At 47.8% G+C, this 14,356-nt stretch overlaps 1 protein-coding gene across 1 annotated transcript; it reads left to right on the top strand.

Moving 5' to 3' along the window:
- Positions 1–237: 237 nt before the first annotated feature.
- On the top strand, positions 238–9,207 carry PROC (protein C (inactivator of coagulation factors Va and VIIIa)). Its single transcript, XM_008947527.1, has 8 exons — positions 238–304; positions 492–652; positions 1,585–1,609; positions 2,142–2,252; positions 2,688–2,828; positions 3,295–3,404; positions 4,342–4,459; positions 8,639–9,207. The coding sequence occupies exons 1-8, from the start codon at positions 238–240 to the stop codon at positions 9,205–9,207; spliced, it is 1,302 nt and encodes a 433-aa protein (XP_008945775.1).
- Positions 9,208–14,356: the final 5,149 nt, after the last annotated feature.

Consider the following 14,356-nt stretch of genomic DNA (forward strand, 5'->3'; position numbering starts at 1 on the left):
GAGAGCTGCTGATGGGTGAAAGGGAGCTAGCAAACCAGTCTGGAGAGCCTCTAGTGACCAGAGCTGAGTCTGAGAGGGGCACAACACAGCCTTCAGCAAGGGAGCTGCTCTGAGCAAGCCAGTGGAGGAGCTGAGCTCTGCCTAGAGCCTGGCTGCAGCAGGGGGGGGGATGCTGCAGCTCAGCACTGGGCTCCCCTCACACCCACCTTCTCTCCTTCAGGTCACTCCTGCTGCAGGATGTGGAAGCTCCTCACCGTAGGGGTGCTGCTGGCTGCCTGCTCCTCACCAGTCTGTAGAACCTCAAGTAAGTTTTAATCTCAGAGAAATGAAGCCCCTCACCCTTTTCCAGCCCCTGCAGGGGACCCACAAGCAGATTCTCTTGCTGTGTTAGAGAAGGGCTGGCGCTCCGCTAAGCGTCCTGTGGGAGGGACCACCTCCAGTTTTCATCCAGCTCTTTGCCCTGCTCGTGCTTTCACGTTTTTTGCTTGCAGTATTTTATAGCAATAAAGATGCAAACCAAGTCCTGAAAATCCAGAAGAGGTCAAACTCTTTCCTGGAGGAGCTCAAACCAGGCTCTGTGGAGCGCGAGTGCCATGAGGAGCGGTGTGACTTTGAGGAGGCCAGTGAGATATTTGAAACCAAGGAATTAACAGTAAGTTGGTATTTTTTAAGGATGAGTGTGAGACTTAACCAATAAATTGTTTGTTTTCTTGAAGTACTGCAATCCAGGGCATAGATCTTGCTGCCAGCATCACTCCTGACGTGGAGGGCATGGTTTGGAATGTTCTTGTGTTACAGTGGTTGCCATCTGTGTGGGCCACAAAATGTGGCTCCTCATGCCTGTCCCACCTGCCCTAGTGGTGAGGTTTAGGTCCCAGCCAAGTCATCCCAGTCCCTGCTTGACCCCATTGACTGCTCTTGCTGCCAGTGAGGTTTTCCCAGTCCTTCCAGTCCTTCACCCTCTGTTGTCCATTCCCCAGCCCTGGCTGTGTCTCCCCAGTCTCCCACCAGTGCCTGACAAACATTCCTCATCACTGTGTTCTCCCTCCTTCTCCAAACCTATTTTCAATGGGACACAACCTTTATTGTGAAGATCTCTGATTCCTGCCCCTTTCCACACTCAGTTGTGTTGGCTTGGAGGGTTTTTTTTGGCTGTGCCAAGCAGAGAAGCCTTGCCACATAGGATGAGCCAGTCCTGGCTGTCTCTCAGCCCCCAGAGTGGTGTGGGGTCTGTCTCCACAATGCCCACGTTTTGTCTAACTGGGCACAAAGGAGTTGTCCACTCAACTACACGGGTGACTTCCCTGGCAGTGAGTGCCCAAGAAACAGAGAAGCTGTGGAGATATTGAGGGGTTTGTGGGGCTGCAAGCAGGCTTGGGGGATCTGTGCTGAGGACAGGCAACAGGAGAATGTCCAGGCAGGCCAGTTCTGTTGGTTTGTAGGACCAGTCACTGCTCTGTTGAGAAGAACAAGGCCAGTGTTGGCTGGGCTGCTGTGCTTTGCTGGCCAGGACACACACACTTTAAAGCCCTTGCTTGTTAAAGATCTACTTCTAGCCTTCATGTGAGTTTTATTTCTCCACAGATGGATTTTTGGAGCAAGTATGTAGGTAAGTAAAAGACTTTTCTAATCACTTCTCTGCTTCCTCAGGAGTAACTGGTTCTTGGCCTTCCTGCTGCTGTGCTGCTGACTCAAATTCTCATTTGCTTTTAAATGGGATGTGCAAAGAATGTTTTCCTGGTCCATCATACATGCAGACTTCCTAAAAAACTAGAGGTGCATCTGTGCCTGTCACCAGTCATCCCCCCATGGCTAAGGCAGTGGTCAGAAGTGCTCCCTGATGCTCTAACCCTGCCTGGCATGGTCCAAAGAGGAGTCTCACCCCTGCTCTTCACTCCCCCACTAACCTGCCCTTGCCCTGCCTGCCTCAGGTTTTGCTTTTTTTTCCCCCTTCTGCCCACTTCACTCACTCTGCTGCTGTAATTCCAACCCAAACCAATGCCCTTGTCTCTGGGCCAGCACCACAGAGGTGGCAGAAACCATGGGTGATGCTTGGGACTGCAGGGAGGGGCTGTTGGTGTCCCTGTTTGACCCGTGAGCTCCACGACTCAGGGCCTGCCCTTTGCCTGCCTCTCTTCCAGATGGAGATCAGTGTGTCCCACAACCTTGTGCCAATGGGGCCTGCAAGGACAATATTGGAAAGTTTTCCTGCCTCTGTCACAAAGGCTGGGAGGGCTTTTTGTGCAATTATGGTAAGGCTGCCTTCAATCCACTCAAAACTGGGGTTTTTTGAGGCAGGGGTCTCTGTGTGGTGGGGATCAGCACTTGTCATGGCACACTGTACTCACTTTCTTGACTGATGTGATTTCTCTTTTGTTTCATCATGTGGTAAAAGAATTATCTGTGCTTACCTAAAGCAAAATGAATGGTACCTTAGGAGAGGTTGAGAGATATCTAAATTTGACAAAAATACTGCAATACTGGAAATAATTCTGATTTCCTTTAGAACTGCCAGCACAGAGATGCTGATGGGCTTTTTTTTTTGACAATACAGGGGGAAAAAAAAAACCAATCCACTGCAAATATTTGATGGTCATTACTGTGACAACTTCTTGCTTGGACAAAGCTGGATGACACCTTTAGGGATAAGCATGGATGTCATATCTCATCAGGTTTTTTTCCCACAGAGGTGAAATACACCAACTGTTCTGTCAACAATGGAGGGTGTGAACATTTCTGCAGGGAGGAGCCTGCCAGGCAGGGCCGCTCTTGTAGCTGTGCCTCTGGCTATCAGCTGCTGGAGGACCATACCACCTGCCAGCCTGTGGGTAAGAGCAGCTGCCTGGTCCACATTTGACAGAGGATTCATCAAAGGAAGAGGTTTTGGGGGGAGAATTGCCTGCAGTGCACTTAGTGCTTGTTTTCAGGACCCCCCTTCCAGGCAGAGTAGCTCTCTGCATTTCCCAACTCCATACCCACTTGGTGGCCTTCAACATGGGTTTGGTTTATGGCCTCCAACCTGGGTTTGGTTTATGGCCTTCAACCTGGGTTTGGTTTATGGCCTTCAACCTGGGTTTGGTTTATGGCCTTCAACCTGGGTTTGGTTTATGGCCTCCAACCTGGGTTTGGCTCAGGGAGGTGTAAAGGGGAATCAGGACACTGCCACCTCTGCAAGGCACTGAGGGATTTCCACAGAGCCACCTAGGTTAGAGAGGTGGGAGGGAATGCTTTAGAAAGAGGTTGTGTGTTGAGGGATCTGGTCTTTGCTAGTGAACTTCTCTGCATCCCCTGTAGTGGAGTTTCCCTGTGGGAGAGCAAAAATGGATGACATTGAACCCAAAGCAGGGTTCACTATTCGCCTCATCGAGGGAAAAGCAGGAAGAAGAGGAGAAAGCCCTTGGCAGGTAAGGAGGAAAGGGTTTCTCAGCACATACAGTTCATGCTCTTCCAAACTGCTCTGCCTGCCTCACTGCTCCAGAAAGGTTCCTACATTACTAGTGGAGGTGTCCCAAGAAGCTAAGATTCCCTTAGCTTTTGAGAAAGCAACTCAAAAGTTGAAGTAACAGGAAAAATTAGCTTGTTATCTTTTAGAACTCTTGACCTTGTTACTGTTGTCAGGTTTTTTACCTTACCTTGCCAACAGTGTCAAGAGAGAGGATAGTGATGACACTCACCTACTCTGTTTTTCCATCCTGGAGGAGGCCACTTAATCAGTGCAGCTCGTGCTCCAGGTACTGCAGGAGCATTGTGGTGGGAGTGTGAGGTCACCTTCTCCCCTTTCTGCAGGGATCCCTTCTGAGAAGCCTCATCTGTCATAAGATGGAGTTAGCAGAGTGAATCAGGAAAATATTCCATGGCTTTACAGAGCAGGCTGGGAGATGACAGAGAAAGGGGAGATCTTTCAGAGCTAGTAGTGAATGCAGATAACCAGGGCCTGGTTCTCTCTGACATTAAAGGCCCTTTTACTCTGTAGCATGAGAGCAGCATCCTGAGATGACACCATCTCTTCTGGGCTGTCAAGACAAGAATAATCCTCTGTGTTTCAAAGCTTTGAAGTACCAAAGTGCTGCTCTGCAGTGACCAGGACCATCCCATGCTGATTTGGATGAAGCCAGGCCTCATTCAGGAAGAATACCCAAAACTTTTTGCAGGTGTTCTACAGAGACCTTATCCATGGTGCTTTTGTCCCACTGGAGAGCTCTGGCTTCAGTGACTGTGCCATGCCCTGGTGTTTGCTGCTCCTGGGTGGGTGTTTTGCAGCCCCAGAGAAGCAGGTGAGCAGTATTTTGTGAGCCATGCTCTGTGCAGTATCAGACCTCTCTGGTTTTTTTTTTGTTTCAGGTTATGCTGCAGAATAGCAAAGGGAAGTTCCTCTGTGGGGGTGTTCTCATCCATCCATCCTGGGTCCTAACAGCAGCACACTGCACTGAGGCAGAAGTGGGGCTCAAAGTAAGACTTGGTATGGAAAAAAGTCTGTCCCTGATATTTTAAATAAATGGTTTCATCCCTAAGGTTTATCATCTCAGGAGGTAGCTAGTGGGTCATGAAGACAAAAGTCCTTCTTGGTTAGGAGCAGGTTGTCTAGGAAGCATTTACTCTGCACCTTAGCACAAAGCAAAGAAGTTTGGTGAAAATCTGATTTCATTTGAGTCACTATGAACCTTACTCTGGCAGGGAGTGGATGTCTGCTGAGCACTGCAAAGCAGAAAGCCTTGGTCTCTTCTGCTTGTGTTTTTCAATATTCAAGGTCATCCCAATACTGGGAAAACAAACATCTTGACCCCAGCAGGAGAATGTCACACTATCTTTTCCTGCCTTTTCAATACATTTGAACACCATTAAGTGTTTCAGTAGTGTTTTTCTGGTAATGAAAATATTCAAGGTCATCCCAAACATCTTGACCCCAGGAGGAGAATGTCACACTATCTTTTCCTGCCTTTTCAATACATTTGAACACCATTAAGTGTTTCAGTAGAGAAAGAGGAGAGGTGCTGCAGATGGGTAACCCTGCCTACACTGGCCCTGCTGCTCCTAAGCATGGGGAAATCTGTCAGGTCCAGCACTGCTCCTCAATGACAGACTAAAATAACCAGTGTTCTGCTCACACTTAAGTAGATTCTTTTTTTTGATGTGTTTTTTCTATCTACCATTGGTGACAGAGGCATAACAGCACAACTTCTTTCTTATTCCAGTAGTGGAAATAATAGGTTGTTCTCAATAACTGTGGTAAATCTGGCAAATATATTATCTGTAGACATAGCCTTGGAGATGTTTTGTGTGTGTGTGTGTTCCATGTGTACTCTGCCTGGGCAGATGTTTGGAGGCCAGAGGCAATAAGGCACATGGGGGATGGATGTGTCCATGTGCATCCCCCACTGTTCAGCATAAAAGATGAGTGGAAAAGTATGTGAGATGGCCATGGGTCTGTGCAACTTTGGGGCATTTTACTGCCTCCAGAAAAGCAGTTCTCATCAGAAAAACACAGGCTCCAAACTCTAGAGAGATCTAGTGGGATACACAGAACAGAGTTTGGAGTGGAGACGTTGCTTTGTGTGAGCTCTGTGATGGAAGATGTTCTCCCTGGGGCTGCAGAGGTGAGATTCTGGGTTTGCACTCATGAGGTTGGGGTAGCCTTGTAGCAGGGCTGACGTGGCTTTTTAGTGTCTGAAGTGAAAGGGGAGATCTCAGAGTAGCTGAAGTTGTGGAAGATGGATTTGAGAACAACCCAGCTTTCCTGTTTGTGGCTCTTGTTCCTGCATCTCCATCTTAAGACCATCCAAAAGTGTGTTCAGAGCTCCAAGGTGATAGAGCAGATAGGTGGATGGAATGGTTCAGTTAAAAATGCTGTCTCAGAGAACAGGTCTCACACTTCCCTGTTTATGTAGAACCTTATAGTTAATGTTTTTTCTGCCAGGAGCAAGAGGTGATGCTTCTCACTCTGTAGAAGGAACTAGATGCATTCCACACAGCCTCTAGCTTCAGTACATCCAGATGCTGATAGGACTTGTAGGATTTTAGACTCTTGGGGTGGATAACTCAATTGGGAAAGGAAGTATTCATGCCCAGCAGTCAGAAGGGTCTTCTCCTGGGCTGGGGCAGGTGGAGCTGCTGCCACAGGAGCAGGAGTGTGCAAGCTGTCACCTGCTTGTTTGTAGGTGTCTCAGGATGCAGACAGCTCGTGGTGGTGCTTGTGTACAGGGCACGTGAGGCCTAGCAGAAAGTGGGCTCCTACACAGCTCAGCTATGGTTTACAGCTAAACTCTAGTCCCTAAACTGACAGTGCTGGAGTCCAGAGTTATTTCTGAGGCCTAAAGCAGAGCTCTGTATCTGTGAGGATGGGAATAAACCCCTGCCCCATGTCTGCTAGCCAGTGGCTGCAGAGGGGGTAGCAAGGACTTGTGCTCCAAGGGTGCTGCAGACACTGTTGCCACACAGAAGAAAGGCTGTGGTGGCAGAAAAAAAACAGATTTGGGACTGTTGGCTTCATAATAGCAAGTCCTTCAGGCTCTGGTGCTCCTTAATAGCCAACAGAGCAGTTTCAGCTGTATGCTGCCATGAGTGAAATGTCCATCAGCTTCTGCAGGGGAGCAAGAGGAGAGGCTCAGAAATAATTGGTCTAATAGCCAGCAGAGCAGTTTCAGCTGCATGCTGCCTGTTGTGGCCATGAGTGAAATGTCCATCAGCTTCTGCAGGGGAGCAAGAGGAGAGGCTCAGAAATAATTGGTCTGGAAGTCCTAGATCCAAAGCTAGACCTAAGAAGTCTTTTGAGAATCTATTTCTGGAACTACTGTGGATCATAAAGTCCCTGTGCTCAGAGATACTGACTCTGTACAGGAAAAAAGAGTCCTGAAGAGCTGCAGAACCTCATTGACAGGCTCAAGCACAGAGGAGCTTACCCTGAACTGGTCACCTCACAAAACTGTGGTCATGCAAAGTCAGAGCATCTTGCCTTTAGAGTTTGCATCTGGAGGGGTTCAGATAAGACTGGAGGAAGGCAAAGGTTAATGGGGGCTGGGGGAAGAGATTTGAGGGCTGATATTGTGAAGCACACCTTGGAAAAGGTGGTGGTAAAGGGCAACTTCCAGCTCACTTAGAGAGAGACCAGGAAGGAAAGGACACTTCTGTCCCAGACATGCAGCATGGGCAGAGGGAGGTGTCACCTGGATGTCCTGCCACCTCCTGTGCTTGGCTGTGTGCTACCAAGTAGTACCAAGAAGTGGTGTGACCAAGTACAGGCTGGAGCAGGCCTTGACATGGAGCCTACATCAGCCAACAGCACAGCTCAGAAATGTGGCAGCCACTGAGAGCAATTCTTGGGCCTCTCTCTTCACATCCTGTCAGAGAGATCTGGTTTGATCTTCTCCAGCATCTCACAAGTGACTTCTTCTTGCCTTTCTGGTCCTTTCCAACTTAGTGTCCTGCTTACTGTTCCATAACTGCTTGGCCCACAAAGTGGGCATGGTCATGTAGCACAAATGCCAACTGAAATGGGCTCAGGGGAAGTTTAGGTTGGGTATTAGGAAGAATTTCTTTACTGAATGAGTGATGAGGCCTTGGGACAGGCTGCCCAGGGAGGTGGTGGAGTCACCATCCATAGAGGTGTTCAAAAAACATGGAGATGTGGCACCTGGGGCCCTGGTTTCGTGGTCGTGGTAGTGTTGGGTGATGGTTGTACTTGATGATCCTAGAGGTCTTTTTCAAACTTAATGATTCTATGAGAAGTCTTAAGTAGTCAAAAATTCCTTAAAATACAGATGCCAGATTTCAGGAGGGAATAAAGAGCCCTACCAGTCACTCATCTTTATCTCACAAACCCTGAAGTTCAGTCACTCAGCTGGTGGCACAGGCTGTTGTGAATGCCTTGCTTTGCTGCTTTGCTCTCACAGCTTTTAGTGCTGACTCCCAGAAGGTTTTTTCCTCCTGCAGAAGATCCCTCAAGTTGCCCATGGCCTTCCAGTATCTCAGGGGGGCCTACAAGAAAGCTGGGGAGGGACTTTTTAGGCTATCGAGTAACAACAGGACTAGGGGGAATGGGGCAAAGCTGGCAGTGGGCAGATTCAGGCTGGATGTGAGGAAGAAGTTCTTCCCCATGAGAGTGGTGAGACCCTGGCATGGGTTGCCCAGGGAGGGGGTTGAGGCCCCCTCCCTGGGGGTCTTTAAGGCCAGGCTGGAGGAGGCTCTGGGCAGCCTGATCTAGTGGGAGGTGTCCCTGCTCATGGCAGAGGGGTTGGAACTGGGGGATCCTTGTGGTCCCTTTCAACCCTGACAGATTCTGATCTGTTTTAGCAGAGGACTTTGGAGCCTTAATGGCTCAATGGTTGGACTTGATCTTGGAGGTCTCTTCCAACCTAAATGATTCTATAATATGTAGGCATTTCAGTTTCTCAGCTGTTGAACATACCTCTGGGGTACTAAATCATTTAGCACTGTCTGTGTTCACCATTTAGGTAGAGTTGGAAAGCTCATAGACTTGTCCCTCTAGTCAGGGCATGGTTAACCTAGGCCATAAAGCTCCCAGAAGTCTGCATTAAGAGGGAAATAAAGTGGATTCCTGAAGCCCAAGGTAATCCAGATGCCTTGATGCTTCAGGGGAAGGAAGATTTGGTAGCATCTGTCACCTTCTTGTTTGCTCTTGCAGGTAAATTCCACCGTCTCCGTGCCGAGGCAGAGGAACAAACCATTTGGGTGGATAAATGTGTCAGCCATGAGAATTACACCAAGGAGACCTCAGACAATGACATTGCCATGCTGCACCTGGCCGAGCCCGTGCTGTATAACAAATACATGCTCCCCATCTGCCTCCCCACACGCCACCTGGCAGAGCAGGAGCTGACAAGGAGGGGGAAGCAGATGGTGGTCACGGGCTGGGGTAGCACCAGTGACATTAACCACAATTACTCCACCCTCCTCAGCTACATTCAGATCCCCATCGTGCCCCGCAACGAGTGTGCCCAGGCCATGAGATCTGCCATCTCTGACAACATGCTGTGTGCTGGCAGCTCAGCAGACAAACAGGATTCCTGCAGTGGGGACAGTGGAGGCCCTATGATCACTAAGTACAAGGACACTTGGTTTTTGGTAGGGCTGGTGAGCTGGGGCGAAGGCTGTGGGAGGAAAGAAAAATTTGGGGTCTACACTAAAGTCAGTCAGTACCTGGAGTGGATCCAGCAGCACATAGATGAGATGTCAGCTTCTTATAAAGGTTGATTCTGGTTACTGGGGGTCTGGAAGTTGTGGCTCCATGCTGGTGGCAGTGTAATGTGCTGTCAGATCTGCAGTATTAAATATTGAGTATGTGTTAACCTGGTGTCCTGTTTTCCTTGGGATCTGTTGGTTTAATTTGTTTCTTTTTTACATTTTTTGACAGTGGTTCATTTCCAGGTTATGCTGTTCATTTGTAGCCTTGTCCTGCTTGGCCTCTTGCACTGAGATGCTGTACAGCATTGTAGAAATAAGGTCAGACAATTCCATCTCTGGAGGGTAAAGTGGCTGAATTGGTTGGGATGGGGAGCAGGAGAGGACAGAGAAAAGTGTCTTAGCAGCCACCACAGTGATTTCAGCTGTCATTTCAGCTTGACTCTCACACATTATCCACAGTGACTGTTTTGGTTTGCTCTGTAATTTTGTATTTTTTCTTTCAACACAGTGAAATTCTAATAACATCATCACTGCCTCCATGTCTTGTTCCAGTGCTCACAGATGAAGCAGATTCAACACATCACTAGAACTTCCAGTATTTTCTATTCTTTCTACACTCAATGCCTGATTTTAACCCCCCTGACTTCCTTAAAAGTCAGTGAGAATTCTGGTATTATTCAGATGAAGAGGTTTGGTTCCAAGCTTGTTCATGCCCTATCTTAAAGTCTGTAAATCTTTTCTGATTAGCAAGCTAAGCAAACACTTTAGTTGTTCCTATTGCTAACACCTACTGAGGTGGATCTGTGGGTTTGTATGTCTGGGTGTGTATCAGTAAAGAAAATACAGACACATAGCACCAATCAGAAGTAGCAACAGTCAAAATAAGTTTAGTATCACAGTTAATATTTGAAGTCTGATAAACAGAGTTAATCTTGTAGAAAAAAAGTGAAAGCTCTGACATGGTGACACCTGTTTCCAACATCCCAGTCAGGGTTTGACCCATGTTTGGGTCAGTGAAGAACTTCAGTCTGCTCTTGGGGTGAGATTGTTCAATGAAAAAAACCTCAGGTGCAACAAAATTCTTTTAGGATTTGTAAGAAATTTAATATGATGTCAGAAAAGAGATTTAGTACCTCTTAAACTTGTCAGCTTAGTCTTTCTGGCTTGTAACCTGCTGACCTGTTATTAAGCTGAAGGTGATTCATGAATTAAAGAAGTGACAGCCAGGCTAAGGGCTTCATGTTGGAGGTAGGCTGAAACTGAAGAGTCCCATCACCCAACTCTCTGTGTCCCTGGCTCTCTTATTTCTTTATTTCTCCTTCCTCTTTTTTATTTGGGACTGGATTTAAGGCTCAACCTTAAAATGGTGCAGGGCCTGCACCAAGAACACAGGACAAGACTGACTGCTAGGCACTGAATTACAAGGAAAAACATTATCATCTTCAAAGCCAGTAAAACATGGGTCTAATTAAAGGTAGGAGTTATGATTACCAGTGAATAGCTGTGACTGTTGCAGGGCAGTATCCACCTTCTGCAGGTGACTGCTGTGGATCCTCCCACACCCTCACAGCTCTGCATGTTTCAACAGATGTTTACAGAGCAGCTCGTGTCTTGGTCTCACCTTGCAAGGTGATGGAGTGTCAGGAATCTTCCCTTGAAAATTCCAGATTTTCCTGAAGAAATCTGTGGCAAAGAAGTGGCTTTTATTGTTGGAGGGTGTTTCCAAGGGCTGAGGGGTTTTTTTTGGTGTGCCTGTGTTTGGAAACACACCATTTTCTTCTGATTTGGGATTTCAGATGTGTTTCATACAATCCAGCAGGTTGTCTCTCTCCTCTGTCAATATTTGTGACTGGTTAATGATCAACCTCTTGACCTCGTGGCTGTTCCTGGTGTACATCCAAATCCTCTCTCCTGTCTTCCCCTCAAACAATAAAGAAAAAAAAAGTGAGTATAATTACATGGTTCTGTGTAAAGTGAATGCAGTCTGGATCCTGTGCTTTGGGAAAAATAGAGGTAGCAGAGAGGTATGTGCTGTCAAAACCTGGTGAATTATTTAGCCTGGGGAGGTAAGATGAAGAAATACAAACTTCTGCCTTCCAACTTTTACTGCCAGGTATGTGGTGGATGGTTTCCTCACAGGGCTTTGAGCATGAGACCATCAGCAGCTACACAGCAGCTGCTGCCACAAGGAACTGCTGGCTGGAGTGTGGAGCTCAGCCCTCAGCCTGGCATCCTGCACAGTCTGAACAAGCTGCTCACTTTGGGTCTGATCCTTGGCTCCCCTGGTGGCTTTTTCATCACTCCTGTGGGCCGCAGCTCAGACCCTGGGCTGGGTCAGTCTCTGCACGTTGCCTTGCAGGCTGTTGGAATTTCTCTTGTAGCAGGCAGCAGTGCTGTGGCTTGGGGAAACAAGGGACATCAGGTCAGAGGGAACTGGTTGCAATTTGCTTTACCTGTCCCTTCTCCATCTTTTTTTGCAGGCTTTGTGACAAAATACCCATTCATCCTTTCCCCCTGAAGCAAAGCAGCAGGAAGAGGTTTCTGAACACTCACTCTGAGCAGTTCCTTACTTGTGATGTTGCTCCTGGTGATGTGCTCCATCAACATATGTCCATCTTCATATTCAGGTAGGTGCTTCTGAATTGCATTTTTAACCTAATTGTCTTACTGTGGCAGTCTTGGCATTTAAGCTGAAACCACATTCCCTTTCTGAGCACACAGTCCTGTGGGTTGAAGAAGCACTTCCTGACATGCACAGGGAAAAAGGAATATTCATACACACATTCCCCAGAGAGATGGGTCTTTCTTAACTTCCTAGTTACACCACTACCCAGCTGAAGAGTATTCTCCTTGTGACATTGAACCCAAAATCTGAACTGCTTTTGCATGGCAAAGCTTTCCAATTTGGGAAGCCAAATTCAAGATCAATTTCAAGATGTGTTGTCAGACCTCATGATGATTTTACTACAACTACACATGGCTTGGAAATGGCTTCAGAGAGCTTAAGAACAGGCACTAGAGTGTCCAGGGTCTCATGAATCATTCTGACTGTCCTTGCAGAGCAGAAGTGTTACCTGCATGCCAGGAGCCTTTCCAACAGGCATAACTCTGTGTGGGACCCCTGCTCACAACAGGCAGCTCCTTTCAAGATGACCCCAGAGCTCGAGGAGTGGTGAAGGGCAACATCACTGATCCAAGGGAAGGACATCTCCCTGTTGCCAGACAGCAGATCTGTCCAAAGCTTTTCTCAGCTGAGAGTTTCTGTGGGCTGTTTCTGGTTGCCTAGAAATGAAGTAATTTAATTTTATTCTGGAATTTCAAACATTGCTGTTGATACCGATCCTGCAGCTGCAAACAAGTGGGTGTCTTTATGATCCAGCTCCAAAAGTGGCTCCTTTCTCAGGGGGTTTTGACTTCTCTAGGACACTAAATGACCAGGAAAACAGAATACTGTTAAGGGTAGTGCTCTGTGAATTTTACAACGTTGAGCTTTCTTCTCAAGGCACCTCTTAGCAGCAGTCTGCCAGGTGGATGGGGTTTGGACACAGGGTTCTGGGGAGGACCTCACTGCCATAGTCCCTCCTCTGGCCACTCCTCCCTTAGTTTACTGGCAATTCTAGGATATTGCAGGAGGAGAGAGCAGGTAGCTTGTGAAGTGATACTGAACTAAATGCAAGTACAAAGCTGCCACTTTATGTATTTCTTTTACTGAAGGAGTGATGTCTGTGCTGCTGTGGCCACAGGAGGTTTCTCAGGTTTATAAGAAAAACCTTATTGCCTGTGCTGATTGTCCAATAAAAACACATCACCCCACTTTACAAGCCACGATTCCACAATTCCCTTTTCTTTTCTCTGGACAATCAGTACTCTATGGATGCCTCTATTTTTCTAGCTCACATTTACAAAGGTCTAACTTGACCAGGGCCCAGTTCCAGGAGAGTCAGGAGGGTCCTTCCCCAATTAGGAAACTCTGAAGTGTGTCCCCTTCACAGACAGACACTCCTCCCTTCCTGCAGGTGGTCCCAGTCTTCATCCCCACACAGGACACCTGACCTTTGACTATTTAATGTGAGATATCTGGGGCTCATTTACCTCATGGCTTTCCCTGCAAGGTCAGCCACACCCTGGAGGAAAGCAGAAGGCAAATTGACCACCTCTCCTAGCATCTTAAGTATGGCATATGGAATTGTATCTACATCAGCTAACAGCCTGCTGAATATTGCTGCTGTATCATTTGCCTGTTTTGTCCCTGTCCTCCACAGCAGTTCCCTGCTTGCTGCTCCTCGTTGCCTGTCCCTGGCTCAGAGCTCTAGTGTCCTACAGCCCTGTGAGAGGAGCAGGACTGGGAACCCCTGGCAGGAGGGAGCTGCAATAAACTCAGCCCTGTGCTTGAAACCTCCAGTCAAGAGCCAAGCAAGAGGCAGGAGCAGAACACAGCACTGGGTGGCTGACTGGAACCAGTTCCTCACCCTTCTCCAGGGCTGCAGCTTGCTGAGTCCCAGGCTAAACCTGCAGAGTACAGGGAGTCCTGAAGAGCACCAGGAGTGCTGAAAAGCACCAGGAGTGCTGATGCTCAGATCCTTACCCCAGGAGCCACGAGGACAGCCTGTGTCTGTTCCTCCAGCCAGAAGAGTGGCTGCTGCATCCCCTGGGTTAAGGAGGTGGTTGGAAGTGTGGCAGACTGATGACTTTTCCATTGACTTTTCTTAATGGCACCTTTGAAACCAGGGACAATCCTGTGACAGAGTCAGCTGCAGTCACTACACAGTTCTGTTGTTCATGGTGCAAAGTCATGATTGCTGTCAAAGGAATTTTGGGTCTGTTTTCCACAAATAAAGTGCTCATTCAAGTATTACTGAGTGAAATGCTTGTGTACAATAAAGAACTGCTCTACAAATAACAGAGGAGACAACTCCAGCTTTTCTTAATGTTCATTCCTATCAGCAAGGGGTGTTTTAGAGGAAGAAGACACCAGTTGTTCCTGGAGGGGGTGAGGAACCAGCAGCTCTGAGGGTGCAGGATGAGTGTGGGGCTGGGCTCCCTGCTCCCCTCCCTGCCCACCCTGCTGGGGCAGAGCAGCACACAAAGCTGCAGCAGTAGCAAGGAACAGACCTGGCTGGTTTTCATACTCAATAATTAAATTACAGGTGAAATAAAGTACCTGTGGTCAAGAGTAATACACACACCCCCCTCCCCTCCCATCAACTGGCCCTTGAGT

The sequence above is a fragment of the Merops nubicus genome, unplaced genomic scaffold, assembly GCF_000691845.1.
Source record: "Merops nubicus isolate BGI_N331 unplaced genomic scaffold, ASM69184v1 scaffold349, whole genome shotgun sequence".
NCBI classification, from domain to species: domain Eukaryota; kingdom Metazoa; phylum Chordata; class Aves; order Coraciiformes; family Meropidae; genus Merops; species Merops nubicus.